The following is a 16,073-nucleotide window of genomic DNA, read 5'->3' on the forward strand; positions in this document are numbered from 1 at the left end:
TGGGAGTGACGTGGTGGCTTGGGCGCCTGTAGGTTCCACACTGCCTGAAACAGCAGTGTGGGACTTCCGTCTGACCTCCACCTCTCCCTCAGCCACCCTACAGCTGAGGGGGAGATGGTGGAGAGGCTCCTTGCAGTGCGCTGTGCCCCGCCTCCATGGGTGGCTCGCCCCGCCCCCAGCTGCAGGATGCGCACGCCGCACCTGGCACCCAAGCAGCTAGCTATGCCACTGGCTCTATGTGGAGCTAGAGGTGACCCAGAAACTAACTAAACCAGAATGCGGCAGCTAGACTGGTGACTGGGAGTGGCCGCCAAGACCATATAACACTGGCCCTGAAAGACCAACATTGGCTTCCAGTACATTTCTTACAAAAATAGGAGCAGTGGAAAGATATTTAGAATGTTGCACAATATCAGGAGTGCCCGATGCAGCCTCAACTCCAGGGCACTGTGGGAAATTTAAATGGCAGCTCATACTAGGACCCTTCCATTTGAGTTTCCCATAATGACCTGACTGTGACACCATATTGGGTGTTCTAGGAATGTTTAAAATTGCAACCTGTAGCCAACTGTGTGCAGGACAGGCATAATCACAGGTTCACAGATTGAATAATGACCCTTGCTTTTGAAACATGTTGTTAGCCCCAGAAAACACCGGTCCTCAGCGGCTTATTTGGCCGAGCTGTTTCTTGGCACCTGTTGAGTCCACCTCCTCTATAGTTTCCTTCTTTCTGTTCAAAAGAGCACTGCATTCTGAATCATAGCAGAAGCAAGGTAGGCAACTGGAGCCTTTGATAAAGCTGTGCTTGACTTTTTCACTGCCCCCTGTTTTAATTAAGTACGATTAGCAAAATGTCATGTGGAAGTCTAGCCGGGGAACTGGAAATAAAATTCATCACCGGGAGCGCCGAGTGAAGAATGGGTTCTGAGAGGCAGCATGGCAATCAAAGCCCTGAGCCTGCCAGCCCCAAACCTTAGCAAGGGGAAACGTTTGCTTTCTAAAAAGAGTTCACCTAAGAAGCAGCACTAATTAGAAAAGATTAGCAGAAATGAAGCATGTAATGGCTGGAATGCGGCGGGAGCGGAGAAGCAAACGGCTGATGAGTGACCCTGACATTTGGGGAAACTTCTTTGAAAACTTGTGTGCTGCTTTCTGTACAATGAATGACTGACCGAATGCTCCTGTGCAAATCTGACTGGATACATATGGTGGTACCTCGGGTTAAGTACTTAATTCGTTCCGGAGGTCCGTTCTTAACAACCTGAAACTGTTCTTAACCTGAAGCACCACTTTAGCTAATGGGGCCTCCTGCTGCTGCCACCGGAGCACAATTTCTGTTCTCATCCTGAAGCAAAGTTCTTAACCTGAAGCACTATTTTTGGGTTAGCGGAGTCTGTAACCTGAAGCATATGTAACCCGAGGTACCACTGTAGAATCATAGAGTTGGAAGGGACCCAGAGAGTCACCGGGTCCAACCCCCCTGCAATGCAAGAATCTCAACACATAGTCCTTAGCCATCCACCTGGCATTTATTGGACCTGCACCAGAACCAGGGGTGACCCCCAAACCAGCTAGGGAGATGGTTGCCGTGGTTTTCAGCACCTCCACAGGCAGTGAACATGGCTGTTTTCAATCCAGCCTCAGGTTCAGGGCTGCCTCAGGTCACCCAGTGACTTACTGTAACAACTTCATGGTGAGTTCCGGCACCTATTTTTCTTGTGGGGAAAAGCACTGGGAAGAATCTACTCATTTACAGGTGGTTCCCCTCTATGCACTCTGCCCCCCACCTCAGCAGGGCTCACAGTGGCAGAGCTAAGGTTGTATGGTCTTCTCACTTTGAAATAGATTTACGTGTGTCTGCATTTGTGTTCATGATTCCTTTGTCTCCGTATCCTGTCATAGCCAGATGGCAAACTCCTTGGGATATGACTTGCCTTTTGTTTGTGTTACTCTGTACAATACCATTTCCACGGTTGTTAATGCAGCGTTAAAAGTAGTAACATTCAAGGCACCGGGCATCTTTCAGATGTGACCCGAGTAATAGCGTACAGTGGTACCTCGGGTTACAGACGCTTCATGTTACAGACTCCGCTAACCCAGAAATAGTACCTCGGGTTAAGAACTTTGCTTCAGGCTGAGAACAGAAATTGTGCGGCGGTGGAGCGGCGGCAGCGGGAGGCTCCATTAGCTAAAGTGGTGCTTCAGGTTAAGAACAGTTTCAGGTTAAGAACGGACCTCCAGGATGAATTAAGTTCTTAACCTGAGGTCAGGTAAAGTAAAGGTAAAGGGACCCTTGACCATTAGGTCCAGTGGTGACAGACTCTGGGGTTGCGGCGCTCATCTCACTTTACTGGCCGAGGGAGCCGGCGTACAGATTCCGAGTCATGTGGCCAGCATGACTAAGCCGCTTCTGGCAAACCAGAGCAGCGCACGGAAACACCATTTACCTTCCCGCTGGAGCGGTACCTATTTATCTACTTGCACTTTGATGTGCTTTTGAACTGCTAGGTGGGCAGGAGCTGGGACTGAGCAAGGGAGCTCACTCCGTCGTGGGGATTCGAACTGCCGACCTGCTGATCGGCAAGTCCTAGGCTCTGCGGTTTAGCCCACAGCGCCACCCGCATCCCTAACCCGAGGTACCAATGTATAAAACTGTAGCTTAGGGAATCTCCATTGTTTCCATTTGGAGCCATGGGAGGAATTGCACTGTGGTATTTTCTTGGAATTCATAGCCAGGCATGAGAGGAGTCTGTGCTATGCTCCTTCCCATTTTACCCCAGCTTTTAAAAACTACATTTTATTTTTAAAAACACACACACCATAAATAGTAAGGCTAATGGATGAAAACAGCAATCTCATTAAATATCAGCTTGCCAAAGTCTGATTCTTTATCATCTACATATTGGGAATGCTGAAATAAACTGTACTGGGATAATATTAATGTGTGTTTTTTCTGTAAGCACATGAAAGTCCAATAATGTACTTGAGAATCTGTTCTCTAAATTCACTTTAGCTCTACTTCATTCTGCCCAAATATCAGGTTTTTCTTAATTACCGTATTTTTTGCTCTATGGGACGCACTTTTTCCCCTTCAAAAATGAACGGGAAATGTGTGTGCGTCCTATGGAGTGAAGACGCCATAGCCCCGCGACCCTCTCCTGGCTGGAGAGGTGACGCGCGGCTATGGCAGGAACCTCTACAACTCCGTGTCACCTCTCCAGCCGGGAGAGCGCGCGCGCGGGGCTAAAGCAGCCCCCCGCGACCCTCTCCCGGCTGGAGAGGTGACGCACAGCTTTAGAGGCTCCTGCCATAGCCGCGCGTCACCTCTCCAGCCGGGAGAGCGCGCGCGCGGGGCTAAAGCAGCCCCCCGCGACCCTCTCCTGGCTGGAGAGGTGACGCGCGGCTATGGCATGAGCCTCTCCGCTGCACCTTTCCGCTGCTCCCTGACCTGCTCTTTGGGGCTGGTGGTGGGCTTCCCCCCTGCCAGCCCCAAAGAGCAGGTCGAAAGGAACCTGAAGCCTGGAGAGCGAGAGGGGTCAGTGCACACCGACCCCTCTCGCTCTCCAGACTTCCAAGGTAGCCGCCTGAACGCACCTTAAACGGCACCTTGTTTTAGAGCGGGAAAACAAGAGGGGGTAAGTTCTCACCCTCTCTGTGCAGCGCCTCCTGCCGCTTCACTGAAGGGGCGCGGGGCAGAGAGGGGGAGAATTTTTTTTCTTGTTCTCCCCGCTCTAAAACAAAGTGCGTCCTATTGTCCGGTGCGTCCTATGGTGCGAAAAATACGGCACTCAAAGCTTTGTATATATCTACACTAAGGAAAACTGGTCAAATAAAATGAACCACATATTTAATATGTCCTTTTTTCATAGCTCCCAGGTTAGTGAGACAAGCTTTTCTGTTAAACAGGCCGAGACCCAGGATATATGCTACTGTCACAGTAATGGGTTTGGTTTAAGCAAGAATAAATGTCATTACCTTGTCTGTTTTTTGTCAATTCTCCTAACTGTTGTCTCAGATGATTGTGTGTGTGTGTGTGTGTGTGTGTGTGTGTGTGTGTGTGCGCGCGCACGCACGCTTTTCCAGGTTGGTTTTCCAGAAGCCAGACCTATTGTAAGTGCATAATGTATGCCTGTAGCAACCTCTGAGAATACAATGGAAGAACAGTAGATTACAGAAAGGAAACAGCCAACCACCTGTGAAGGCACAGGATAAAATTTATCACTTCAAGCTAATTCACCCCCGGAGAAGAAAAGATGTCCAAGGCTGAAGACACAGCAGCCAAATCAGTCTCCTCGATGTCCAAAGGATAAGTGTGTGTCTATGTCTGTGTGCATTTGCATGGGTTTGAGGACCTGGCCGGATCCAGCTGGTCCCTTACATGAGCACTTATCCTGGGAGTGCAATTCAATATGCATAAGAAGGGTGCCAAGGAAGAGGAGAGATACTGGCAGAAAATATGCACAGGAGGGGATGGGGGACTGGATTACACACACACACACACACACACACACAATCTGTAAATACACCAGCTTAGAGCTGTCCATTGATTAGAGTTTTTTGAGTTCATTCAACATTTCCCTTTCAATCAGTTAAATGGTTAATGTATTATATTTAAATAAACATGCCTATGACCATCTGTGCCTCTTTGACACACTGAGGTGTGAGAGAGCTTGCAATTTAACAAAAGAAACATTATAAGAAATGACCATCCTTCATATTTCTCTCTCTCCCCTGACATCTAAGACAGTAACATATTGGAATCAGAAGAGCTACAAAGCATGAAACATGTGGGAGCGTAATAGACTCAACATTTAAATTTTATTCCCAGCAATTAAAATTTGCCCCCACAGACTAATTAACTAAGACTTCACTTGTTTGATCTGCTGATTGAGCCTGTTAAAGTTTGCAGCTGAAACAGATCTCTAAGTGATAGAACGTCGGTTGCAACTACCTGTTACCTGGCTGACATGACGTCACACCATGGATGAATACCGTATTTTTCGCCCCATAAGACGCACTTTTCCCCATCCAAAAATGAAGGGGAAATGTGCCTGCGTCTTATGGGGCGAATGCAGGCTTTCGCTGAAGCCTGGAGAGCGAGGGGGGTCGGTGCGTACCGACCCCTCTCGCTCTCCAGGCTTCAGGAAGCTCTGCGCAACCCTCGGGAGACCAGCTCCGAGGGTTGCGCAGAGCTGCCTGCAATCCCGGGACCAGCGCAGCTCTGCGCGGCCACCGGGAGCCGGGGGAGAAGCTCCGACCCCGCTCCCGGGGGCCGCGCAGAGCTGCCTGCGGTCCTGGGACCAGCGCAGCTCTGCCCGGCCACCGGGAGCCGGGGGCGAAGCTCCGCCCCGCTCCCGGTGACCGCGCAGAGCTGCCTGTGGTCCTGGGACCAGCGCAGCTCTGCCCGGCCACCGGGAGCTGGAGGAGAAGCTCCGCCCCGCTCCCGGTGGCCGTGCAGAGCTGCCTGCGGTCCTGGGACCAGCGCAGCTCTGCCCGGCCACCGGGAGCCGGGGGAGAAGCTCCGCCCCGCTCCCGGTGACCGCGCAGAGCTGCCTGCGGTCCTGGGACCAGCGCAGCTCTGCCCGGCCACCGGGAGCCGGGGGAGAAGCTCCGCCCCGCTCCCGGTGGCCGTGCAGAGCTGCCTGCGGTCCTGGGACCAGCGCAGCTCTGCGCCGCCATCCCGAGCGGGGCGCTAAGTCCCGCCCTGCTCGGGATGGCGGCACAGAGCTGCCTGCCGTCGCGGGACTGCAGGCAGGTCTACGCCGTCATCCCGAGCGGGGCGCTAAGTCCCGCCCCGCTCGGGATGGCGGCACAGAGCTGCCTGCCGTCCCGGGACTGGTGCACTTCTCCCCATCGCCAGCCCCACAAGCTCGGGGGGCAGCGGGGAGGCAGAGCGTGCCTTCCCACTGTTCCCCGACCTGGTTCTTCCAGCCCCGCACCTGGGGGGGGGGGAAATAAACTTTTTTTTCTTTATTTCCCCCCAAAAAAACTAGGTGCGTCTTATGGGCCGGAGCGTCTTATGGGGCGCAAAATACGGTAGCTATATGAAGCAAGGCAGGAAGGCTGTGCTCATTGGCCATGCCCCAGCCACTGTTTCGCCACTGCCCTTCCAATGGCCAAACATTGGAGAAAGATCTCACCTGGGGTGCCTGTTCAATGCATGCAGTGTGTCCACGTGATTTAGAACCCAATGTGATCAGGGTTCCTCATCACAGGGAGAACCCACACTCATACAGCAGGCTGGTTAATTCTGTGTCCAGGGCGGCTGTCTATCAGCTCCACCTGGTACGCAGGCTGAGACCCTACCTGCCTGTGGACTGTCATGCCAGAGTGGTGCATGCTCTAGTTATCTCCCGCTTGGACTACTGCAATGCGCTCTACAAGGGGCTACCTTTGAAGGTGACCTGGAAGCTACAACTAATCCAGAACGCGGCAGCTAGACTGGTGACTGGGAGCGGCCGCCGGGACCACATAACACCGGTCCTGAGAGATCTGCATTTGGCTCCCAGTACATTTCCGAGCACAATTCAAAGTGTTGGTGCTGACCTTTAAAGCCCTAAACAGCCCCGGTCCTGTATACCTGAAGGAGCGTCTCCACCCCCATCGTTCAGCCCGGACACTGAGATCCAGCACCAAGAGCCTTCTGGCGGTTCCCTCATTGCGAGAAGTGAGGTTACAGGTAACCAGACAGAGGGCCTTCTCAGTAGTGGCGCCCACCCTGTGGAACGCCCTCCCTTCAGATGTGAAGGAAATAAGCAGCTATCTTCTTTTTAAAAGACATCTGAAGGCAGCCCTGTTTAGGGAAGTTTTTAATATGTAATGCTGTGTTGTTTTTAACACTTGATTGAAGCCGCCCAGAGTGGCTGGGGAAACTCAGCCAGATGGGTGGGGTATAAATAATAAATTATTATTATTATTATTATTATTATTATTATTATTATTATTATTATTAGGGATGCAGCAGTGGGGCAGTCAGTGGGCCCAACCATTCTCTCCTGCAGTGTACGATTATTTGTTGTGTGAGCTGAATAGGGCTCACGTTTCCTTTCAACCTCCATTGTAGCCACTTGAAACAAAACACACACATGTATGTGCACACAAACGTCTATCCATCTGCCTGCCTGTCTGATGTGCAAAAAAGAAACCTATATTATCAACCCTCCAGCACAAATCAAACTCCCCCAATACTATCCTGTCTCTGTAGCTGTACAGGGCACACTGTCCTACTTCAAATAATGGAGCAAAAGAAGAAGAAGAAGAAGAAGAGTTTGGATTTGATATCCCGCCTTTCACTCCCTTTAAGGAGTCTCAAAGCGGCTAACAATCTCCTTTCCCTTCCTCCCCCACAACAAACACTCTGTGAGGTGAGTGGGGCTGAGAGACTTCAGAGAAGTGTGACTAGCCCAAGATCACCCAGCAGCTGCATGTGGAGGAGCAGAGACGCGAACCCAGTTCCCCAGATTACGAGACTACCGCTCTTAACCACTACACCACACTGGCTCACGCCAGTGATAAAAGAGAATGATAAAAGCATTAGAATTTCTCCAAGCGCTTGATGAAACTGAATGCATTTGGGAAAGCTGCCTTTAAAATGCAAACTGGGGCTTGGTGCTGGCTCCCTGCTGCTCTTGCACTCTGGAACAGCCCCGTCTTGCCTACATGTTCCATGAAATTGAAGCAGACACATGAAATGTTAGGAGACGCGCAGTCCTTATTCTATCAAACAGAAGTCGTTTTAAGCACACAGAGAGAGTTGAAAAACACACAGGATCGTTAACAATGACAACTGCACAGAATCTGAATTTCTTTTTTGGTTGTGGGGGGTGTTGAGGTACATCAGCCAAAGCCGACCTCATAAACACAATGGGATAATGGAGTTGTCTTTGTGGAAAGAACTGATCTGCATTGTGTCTTCTTCATACAATTTGCTATCCTGGGATAACAACTTCTGGAATCTGCCCAGCCTCTTATTTGTTTGTGTGTTCAAGGGATGACCAAGAGTCAAAAGCCAACAGCCATAAGATCAGTTACACTTAACTCTCTAATTTTTCCAAAATACTAGGGTTAAAATGTTGCCATGTGGAATACTCCTGTTCAGAGTTACAGCCATCTACAACCTTTCCCAGGATACTCAGTTATATGTCATGTGACCCATACCACCCCAAAAAGCTCTAGCTTGAGAGTGGGGCACCCAAAATGGCAGCAGAGATCTTGCGTGAAAAAAAAGGATGTCTCGTCCGTCCTTCCCCCCCCCCCGGGGGGGCAAGTATGCTGGTGTTGTGATAAACTAGCGCTGCCCTCGCAGCGAGAGTCCATTGAGTCGGATGGAAATGTTATTTTATTTGTTCATTTAAGCTGTTTATATAGCACTTGCTTACTGAACGCGTGGAGATATGGACTGCATATGGATACTTTAGAGATCTGGGGAGGACACAAACTGTGAAAACAGTAGTGAGGGACAGCAGTAAGCCGAGTGCCAGTGTGCAAAGGAGAGGGGAGGGTTGTTGCATTAAGTTAACGCAGGAATAGCTAACACGGTTACCTACAGGTGTCATTGGACTACAGCTCCCATCATCCTTGACCCATTGGCCATGCTGGCTGGGGCTTATGGGAGCTGCAGTTCAACAACTTCAGGAAGGTACCACCATGTTGGCTAACTCTGGTTAATGGCTGAAGAAATAGCGAAAGCTGGTGGGCAGCATTTAAACTCCCATTTTAAAACAAGTAGTTTTTAAGTAGTTCATCCCCCCTGCCCCCATAAGGCAGGCAAGATGCTTTAGAGCCAAGAAAAGAGAGATGGCAATGGTGACTTTTACCACCACCCACTTCTCCTTTTCAGTGACCCAGATATTGCCACAAGTGAATCGCATAAACCCAGCGGTTCAAAAGCTGCCCATTAATTTAGTCTGAGCTCCACTTCTGAGGGACCAAATCGTACGTTAGCAGGATGCTGAAATACCGGCCCAAACAAAAGGATGGAGGTGGGAAAAAATGTCATTTGAATGTGTGACCATGAGGGGAGCTATTAATGGAAGTGGAAGAGAAGAGCTGAAATGTCTCAGCTCATTATCTGGGCTTCTTTCCCTGCCGCCCTCACCAGTAAATGAAAGAATCGTGGGATCTTTTCCTCCCTGAATTTGAGAGGGTATTCCAGGACACAGTCTGTAACATCTTGCACTGAGGGAGGGAGAGAGAAGCTCAGCCAGTTTCCCTGCAGGAACAGTCCAAGCCTGTTGAATACCCTCCTAGCTGGCTCTTATTCTGCACCCACCTAATGAGGGTCAGCTGAAGCACCAGATTTCTCAAGCACTCATCAGCCACACAATGCTTGCTGCCTGCCGGCCTGGCTTTCCTGCAAAACTGCTGGTACTGTTCGTCTTCCCTTGTAGGCGAGGGGGCTTGTTCAGAAACCACAAATCCCTTTGTAAGCGGAGCTTTTATGCTACTACAATAATTAGACATTAATTAGGAATGTGTAAAGCAGCAGAGACTGCCCCCCCCCCGAGAAAGAAAAGTCTCTTTTTGTGAGGACGGCAGAGACTACGTCGTGTCCGTTGCTCAAAGAGAAAACCAGGTTCTCAAAAAATGTGTGACTTTTCCGTTGCGTTTCATATTATTTGAGCTGCTGTGCGCAGAAGAGGGAACCACTCAAAAGCATAGCGATCAACTTTTCCCTTTTCTTGCGAGGAATCCTATTCAGAATAAGGGAATTTCCCTTTTAAAAAATGGGAAACGTTGACAGCTATGCTCAAAAGATGATTCAATAACCCCTTAGGACATTTTAGATTTTTAAAATTCTTGTATTTGTGCCTCGCTGTAAGAATTTGGCCCACTCTACATTCGCAGTACTTTCCCCCCTCTAGAAAAATATGGTAGGTGCTGGTGCTCACCATGAAGTTGTTAAATAAGTGCCACACTTTTTAACAACAACAACAAAGAGGTGCCAGTATTGCATACCCTTGAAAAAAACCCCGGTTTGTGTGCATGCTTCACACTAGCTGCTGAAGGTTTCCACAGTATGGATTATCTTTTAGTGCTCGATGGAAGGAAGATTAGGAAAAACCTGTTGGTTACACAGAACTCTTTAGTCAAAAAAAACCAGTAGATGGTTTTGCTCTAAAATTTGAGAGGAAGATGGTTATTGCCTATGGCATCCCTACATATGTTTTTGGGCCATAGCTCCTCTCCATCGAGCAAAGCCAATGATCTGGGATGATGGAAACTGTAGTTCATCAACTTCTAGAGGGTCTCGCAATCATTTCTGTGAAACAGTCATAGCTGGTCATATCAATAGTTTCTCTTATTAGGAAAATAGGAGGCACTACAGCTGGCAATTGCTGGATATATCTGGTGAAGTGGGCTCTTGGCTGAGAAAGCTTTATCCCATGACAATGCGTAAGGCACTACAAGTCTCTGTGTTTTATTTGCTGCCATGAGCCTAGCATGGGTACACTTCTAGAGTGAATTATTATGGATTCATATTGGGTTTCAATATTTCTTTTGCAGTGTGTGAGCTACCTTGAGGAACTTTTGTGTCAAAAAGAATGATATCTTGGGAACAATACGTAAATGAAACGCATGTGTCTTCCTACTACTGTTTCTGAAGCTTGTGTTTAGTCTCCCCAGGGCTCAGCTCCTGACTCGGTTTTCCCAATGGAAAGCCAGACAGCCACAAAGGGCACAATACCGCTGTCTGAAAAGGCTATAGTGCAACCAGAGTAGAACAAAAGTAAACCACAACAGTGCGGTATAAAAAGTTGCAGAATTTCAGCAGAAAGTTACAAGATACGCACTAACTGGAAATGAAACAGGGTGACCACTCCAAAACTTTTGCAGGTACAAACAGCATCGAAAACGGGATTGCAAGGGACTGCCCTGAGAGCAACATGAGCACAAATAATCATGAATATGCAAAAAAGAGAAAGACATCTGGAGAGGCTCATACAATTCGGTCAAAAATAATGGGTTGGATTCTGATTGGAAGCAAGTTGAATTTATGTGCCGCAGAAAGCAGTGAGGCAAGTGAATGGGAACTTAACCTGGACGCAACCCATTGTTCCCTATTCATATATACATTAACTCTATTTTTGCTCAAGTTGAGCTGGTCCCATGACAGAACAAAAGTTGCATACATGAAAAGCATGGAACATCTTCTACTGCTCGAGATTCAAAAGCAGAAGTAGGACACTAGGCTCTTCTTCCATTTCCAAGCGACTCCCTGCAGCCTTCCCACAAATTAGGCCACATTTTATTGTTTATTTGGTCCCATCATCGTTGGCTTTGTCAATGGGGTACTGGATCTAGTTCATGGTTAGATCTCGGGGGAAGAGTGCAGTGGTAGCAACGTTCAAGTGCTTTCCCATGCAACATGGTCTGGAGAAAGCTGCCAGTGGGGAATCCTCCTCCTTGATCCTTTTATTGATGTGGTTAAGTGCATTTCTGCAGTCTGCTATGTTAAGTGCATTTCTGCAGTGCAATAATTTAGCCTGTATTACATAAGCGCAAAAGTTTCTGAGTTGGAAGGCGACGTGTGAATCACTGAGCTTTAGAGGGGACATTTTGAGTATGGCAAGAATCCAGTGAAACAGAATCACACATATAGTGGAGCTTTGCTTTCTGTTTCACTACAGAAGTTTTATCCATCGAGGACACAAGCCATCCAACTCACTATGGCTTGTCTCTTCAGGTTGTGTATGCAGTTCCCTTATGCATTCACATGCTCCTTCTCTAGAACCCAATTTAAGATATTGTAACGGGCATGGTCCATTATTTGCCTGCTGAAGGGTATGGTGTGGCTGTGTGCCCACAAGTGTGAGAAGAGACAATGTGTGAGCATGAGAAAGGCAGTACAGTGGAACCTCGGGTTAAGTATTTATTTCGTTCCGGAGGTCTGTTCTTAACCTGAAACTGTTCTTAACCTGAAGCACCACTTTAGCTAATGGGGCCTCCTGCTGCCGCTGTGCCACCGGAGCACAATTTCTGTTCTCATCCTGAAGCAAAGTTCTTAACCCAAGGTAATATTTCTGGGTTAGCGGAGTCTGTAACCTGAAGCGTATGTAACCCGAGGTACCACTGTAAGTGAATAAGCACGTATCATAGGCACATGTTGCGTTGCTAAACTTGCCGTTGCTAAGAATTGGGGAAATTCTAAAACATCCAATGCAAAAGATGTGGATAAAGTTATCACAATCAACAAAACTAAGCAGTATTAGATTAAGACATAACGGAAATCTAAATTTATGGCTTAGTTGCAACCTTTTTATAGGGTTTTAGAAGGCTGACATGAACTATTAATAATATTAACCGCTTTGCTATAATTTGTTTCTTTTAAATTAGTATATGCTTTAGTTAAGAGAAACGAGGCATTATTTATGCTACTAAAATTGTGTAATGCATTATCAAATGTATGTTGTAATTTTCAATACGAGATAAGTACAAGATAAAAATTGGCCCCCAGGCCAATTTGAGGTTAGCACTGTTCAAAAAGTTAGCCATAACCACATGCCTTTTCTAAAGTTTTGTCTTCTGTTGATTGATTTATCTGCCTCATGTTAATAGCTCCCAGTATTGGCACTATAAAACTATGTGGGTAACAACAGTTTTATGCAGGCAGCAACAGAAGGTGACCCAGATTACAAGGCATTGTGTACTAATGCCAAGTCTTCTTGCTTAATGGCAGCTGCTGTAAGCCTGCCTGATTAAGATTCACATTCGGCAGGCAACAAATCACACAGCCCCCTCAGACAAAAACACAGACACAGAAGAAGTGCGCGCACACACCAATTGTTGGTTTCAAAACCTGTTCAATAGAGCCTTCCCTTCATAAACATAGATCATCTTCTGCCAGCTGAGCCGACTTTAAATTTCATGTTGTACGTACTGTCATCATTCTGACAAAATGATGAAAGAAAACCCATTTCAAAAGCTTTTTTCACACCACCCTATAAAGTGGGAGTTTGTTGAAAAGGCTAAAAAAAAAGTCAATAATGGACACTTCCTTTTTCCTCCTAATGGAAGGGTTGTATTTACAAGAGAGAGAAAAATTAAATGCCCTGTGACATTTCGTGGAAGCTTTTTCTCAGAGGTTTCCCTGTCCTCAGACTTCTGTGGCATGGCTTTTAAGCAAACGACAATCCAAGAGAGCGTCAAATGTCAAAAACAGATGTGATGAACAGATTAATAAGTTGCAATAGAATGCAGGGGAAAAAAGAAATATATTAACCACCCATTTAACATTTTAAACCTTGAGCCTTAGCACCTGTCTAATAACAACAAAGTTCAACAGTGCTGAAGAACACAGGAGTATTTCAGGAGGGTCGTCTTTTGAAATAATCATTTGTTCAAAAATGTTTGTCTTGCTGAGCATCTCCAAGTTCCATGGCCCCAAAGCCATCTGTACTATAAGTTTTCCAAAACTTAGAAAACATACTTTTGACATTTAGGTCTCTCTCCCCCTTACCCTGCCTGCCTGCCAACATTTATCATCTTTAGAGATTTCTGCTAGAAGTGTTTTATCTCTTTTCCTAGACACAATGACAGAAGAGAGAAACAAAATAATGCTTACTTTTTAAGTGGACAAGCAGCAAGAAACTGAGGTAGATGATGAGGAGAGAATTAGTTTTTGAATGAGTCATATTCATCTTGATGGAGCATCCTTCTTTAAAGTTGCCAGGTATTCCCGGGGCAGGGGTTGAGATGTATTGCTTCCTACTTCTGCCCTAACCGCAGGCTGACAGTCAAGGCACAGGGTCCCTTGCATGCCATCTCTGACTCTGCCCTTTGCCAAACGCAGCACCGCAAACCTACCAACCGAGTTCCACTTAAAAGGCATTTGTGCTTGGGAAGGTTTTACTCCAGCCGCACTGGGCGATGTCTCAAACCTGGTGCAGACTTCTCCACAAACTGGACTGGAGTCTCTTTTGATTCCCCTGGTTTTGTGAAGAATTCTGCCCACTGGAGAGAAATGGCGCCCCCAAACTGCACGCTGGAACAGTATTTTCCGAGACTTCCCCACCCACCGCTTCCTCAATGCAAAGCTCCATTCAGTTACTGTCCCCCAGGGTTGTATTAAAGAGCCCCGGATAGTAACACTTTGCACGTGTGAACAATAGATCTTTTAAAAATGGGCTGGGCAAATAAAGCAATTGCTGTTTTAAGTGTTAAGAGATAGAAGAATTAACTTTCTACATAGGGTTTTCATAGAGAGAGGAGTCCCTAATGGGTGTGCAATGTCCAGCCACTTTGTGGGTCTACACCCCATAGCATAAATAAGAATAATTTTCAACTTTTACACGCAAACATTTGAGTTGCACCAGTCAGAGCTCCAAAAACAAGACAAAATAGTGAGGAGATGCTTCAGTTCACTCTTCCAGGCTTTCGGCTATGAAGTCCTTCAAAACCCTCCTGTCCATTCCCTATCCCACTCCCATACAACATTTCACCCTTTACCATTGGCCAAAATCCTCATTCCCAGTGCACACTTTCAGTCTCAATGAACTCTCTGGGGATCCTTCCCATCTTTTGTCGTCCAATATATTTTTGTACTTGTGCAAACCTTGGAGGTCCACTGAGCATACCAATACCTTCCTCCTATGCATGGGTGGTGCTGTTTTAATTACATAACCAATGGCACTCATGCCAGAAGATGAGAAATAGAAGAAACAAAATACTCCAGGGGCCCCTAAAGGTAAAGGTAAAGGGACCCCTGACCATTAGGTCCAGTCGTGGCCGACTCTGGGGTTGCGGTGCTCATCTTGCTTTATTGGCCAAGGGAGCTGGCGTACAGCTTCCGGGTCATGTGGGCAGCATGACTAAGCCGCTTCTGGCAAACCAGAGCAGCACACGGAAACACCATTTACCTTCCCGTTGGAGCGGTACCTATTTATCTACTTGCACTTTTGATGTGCTTTCGAACTGCTAGGTCGGCAGGAGAAGGGACCAAGCAATGGGAGCTCACTCCATCGCGGGGATTCGAACCGCCTACCTTCTGATTGGCAAGCCCTAGGCTCTGTGGTTTAACCCACAGCGCTACCCGCGTCCCAACTTTGTGTGTACCCGGCTTCAAATACCAGCTGCAGGCCCATCCTGAAACCAGAGTAAATAGTAATGTACACACAGCCTTAATCCATCCATATAACCAAAGAGTTGGAAGGGACCTCAAAGGTTGCAGAAGACCTGATACAATGGGGGAGAATTTAAACTGTAGGAGAATTACAGTGCCTGCTGTTGTTGTAGTCTCTTGCTGGGCGACCAGGACCAGAGCTCTGTGGAGTGGGAGACTAGCCAACCAGAAGAATCTCTGAGGTGTACTTGCCTGGAGGTAGACTCAGCATCCAAAGTCAGGTCCAGACCTAGGGTCAGGCAAACAGCAATTCCATGTGGTCAGATGGTCCAGGGGTCAGGGAATCCAATGGTCAAGACGAGCAGGAAGGTGAAACTAGGAACTACAAGTGTTGCTTCCAGTGTCTGACTGAGGCTGGAAGGTCTGCTGAAGAAAGCTGAAGACAGCTGGTTCTCATCAACACCTTCTCCAATGAGTCCCTGAATGCTGATAAGCTACAGGTGGAGTCACTCTGCCTTCTCTCCTTTCAGGCTGCTGTTCAGTAGGTGAAGCTGACTCTGTGGCCACAGAGACTGGTAACGCGTAACTGCTGCCTCCCACATTGTTTGTTTGTCTTTATTTATACTTTTCAAGTTTATACATTTCACTAATTTTACAATCATTGTGACATTTCAAAACCTGACTTCCTTCTCCTTCATTCTGCGGTTCCTTAAATTGATTTTTAATTTCTGCATATCCAAATTAACTTAATTTGCTCATTTATTCATCTTCTCTAAATCTATACTCTTATGAAATTGCGGGTTATTACAATAATCCTGCCAGTGTTTTTATTCAATAAACCATTTCCATTCTTTTATATATATATTTGCCATTTCTGCATATTCAGTAGGTTCTTGTATCCATTCTTTCTTTGCTGGGCTGCCTCCCGCATTGTTTTTCTTGCTTTAGCAAGTCTGAGCAGTATGTATGGAGGTCCTGGGCTGACCAGATTACATGGCCCACCTTTCAGCCT

The 16,073-nt window shown here is 47.2% G+C and overlaps 1 protein-coding gene across 1 annotated transcript in view; it reads right to left on the minus strand.

Moving 5' to 3' along the window:
- CRB1 (crumbs cell polarity complex component 1) overlaps positions 1-13,711 on the minus strand; it is a 144,768-nt gene extending 131,057 nt beyond the window's left edge. The window contains exon 1 of the mRNA XM_081194562.1: positions 13,565-13,711. Coding sequence (XP_081050688.1) covers positions 13,565-13,640 — 76 coding nt within the window. The 5' untranslated portion in view covers positions 13,641-13,711. The remainder of the gene's footprint in view (positions 1-13,564) is intronic.
- Between the last annotated feature and the right edge of the window lie 2,362 nt (positions 13,712-16,073).

The sequence above is a fragment of the Podarcis bocagei genome (assembly GCF_964188305.1).
Source record: "Podarcis bocagei genome assembly, chromosome: 5".
In the NCBI taxonomy this organism is placed as follows: domain Eukaryota; kingdom Metazoa; phylum Chordata; class Lepidosauria; order Squamata; family Lacertidae; genus Podarcis; species Podarcis bocagei.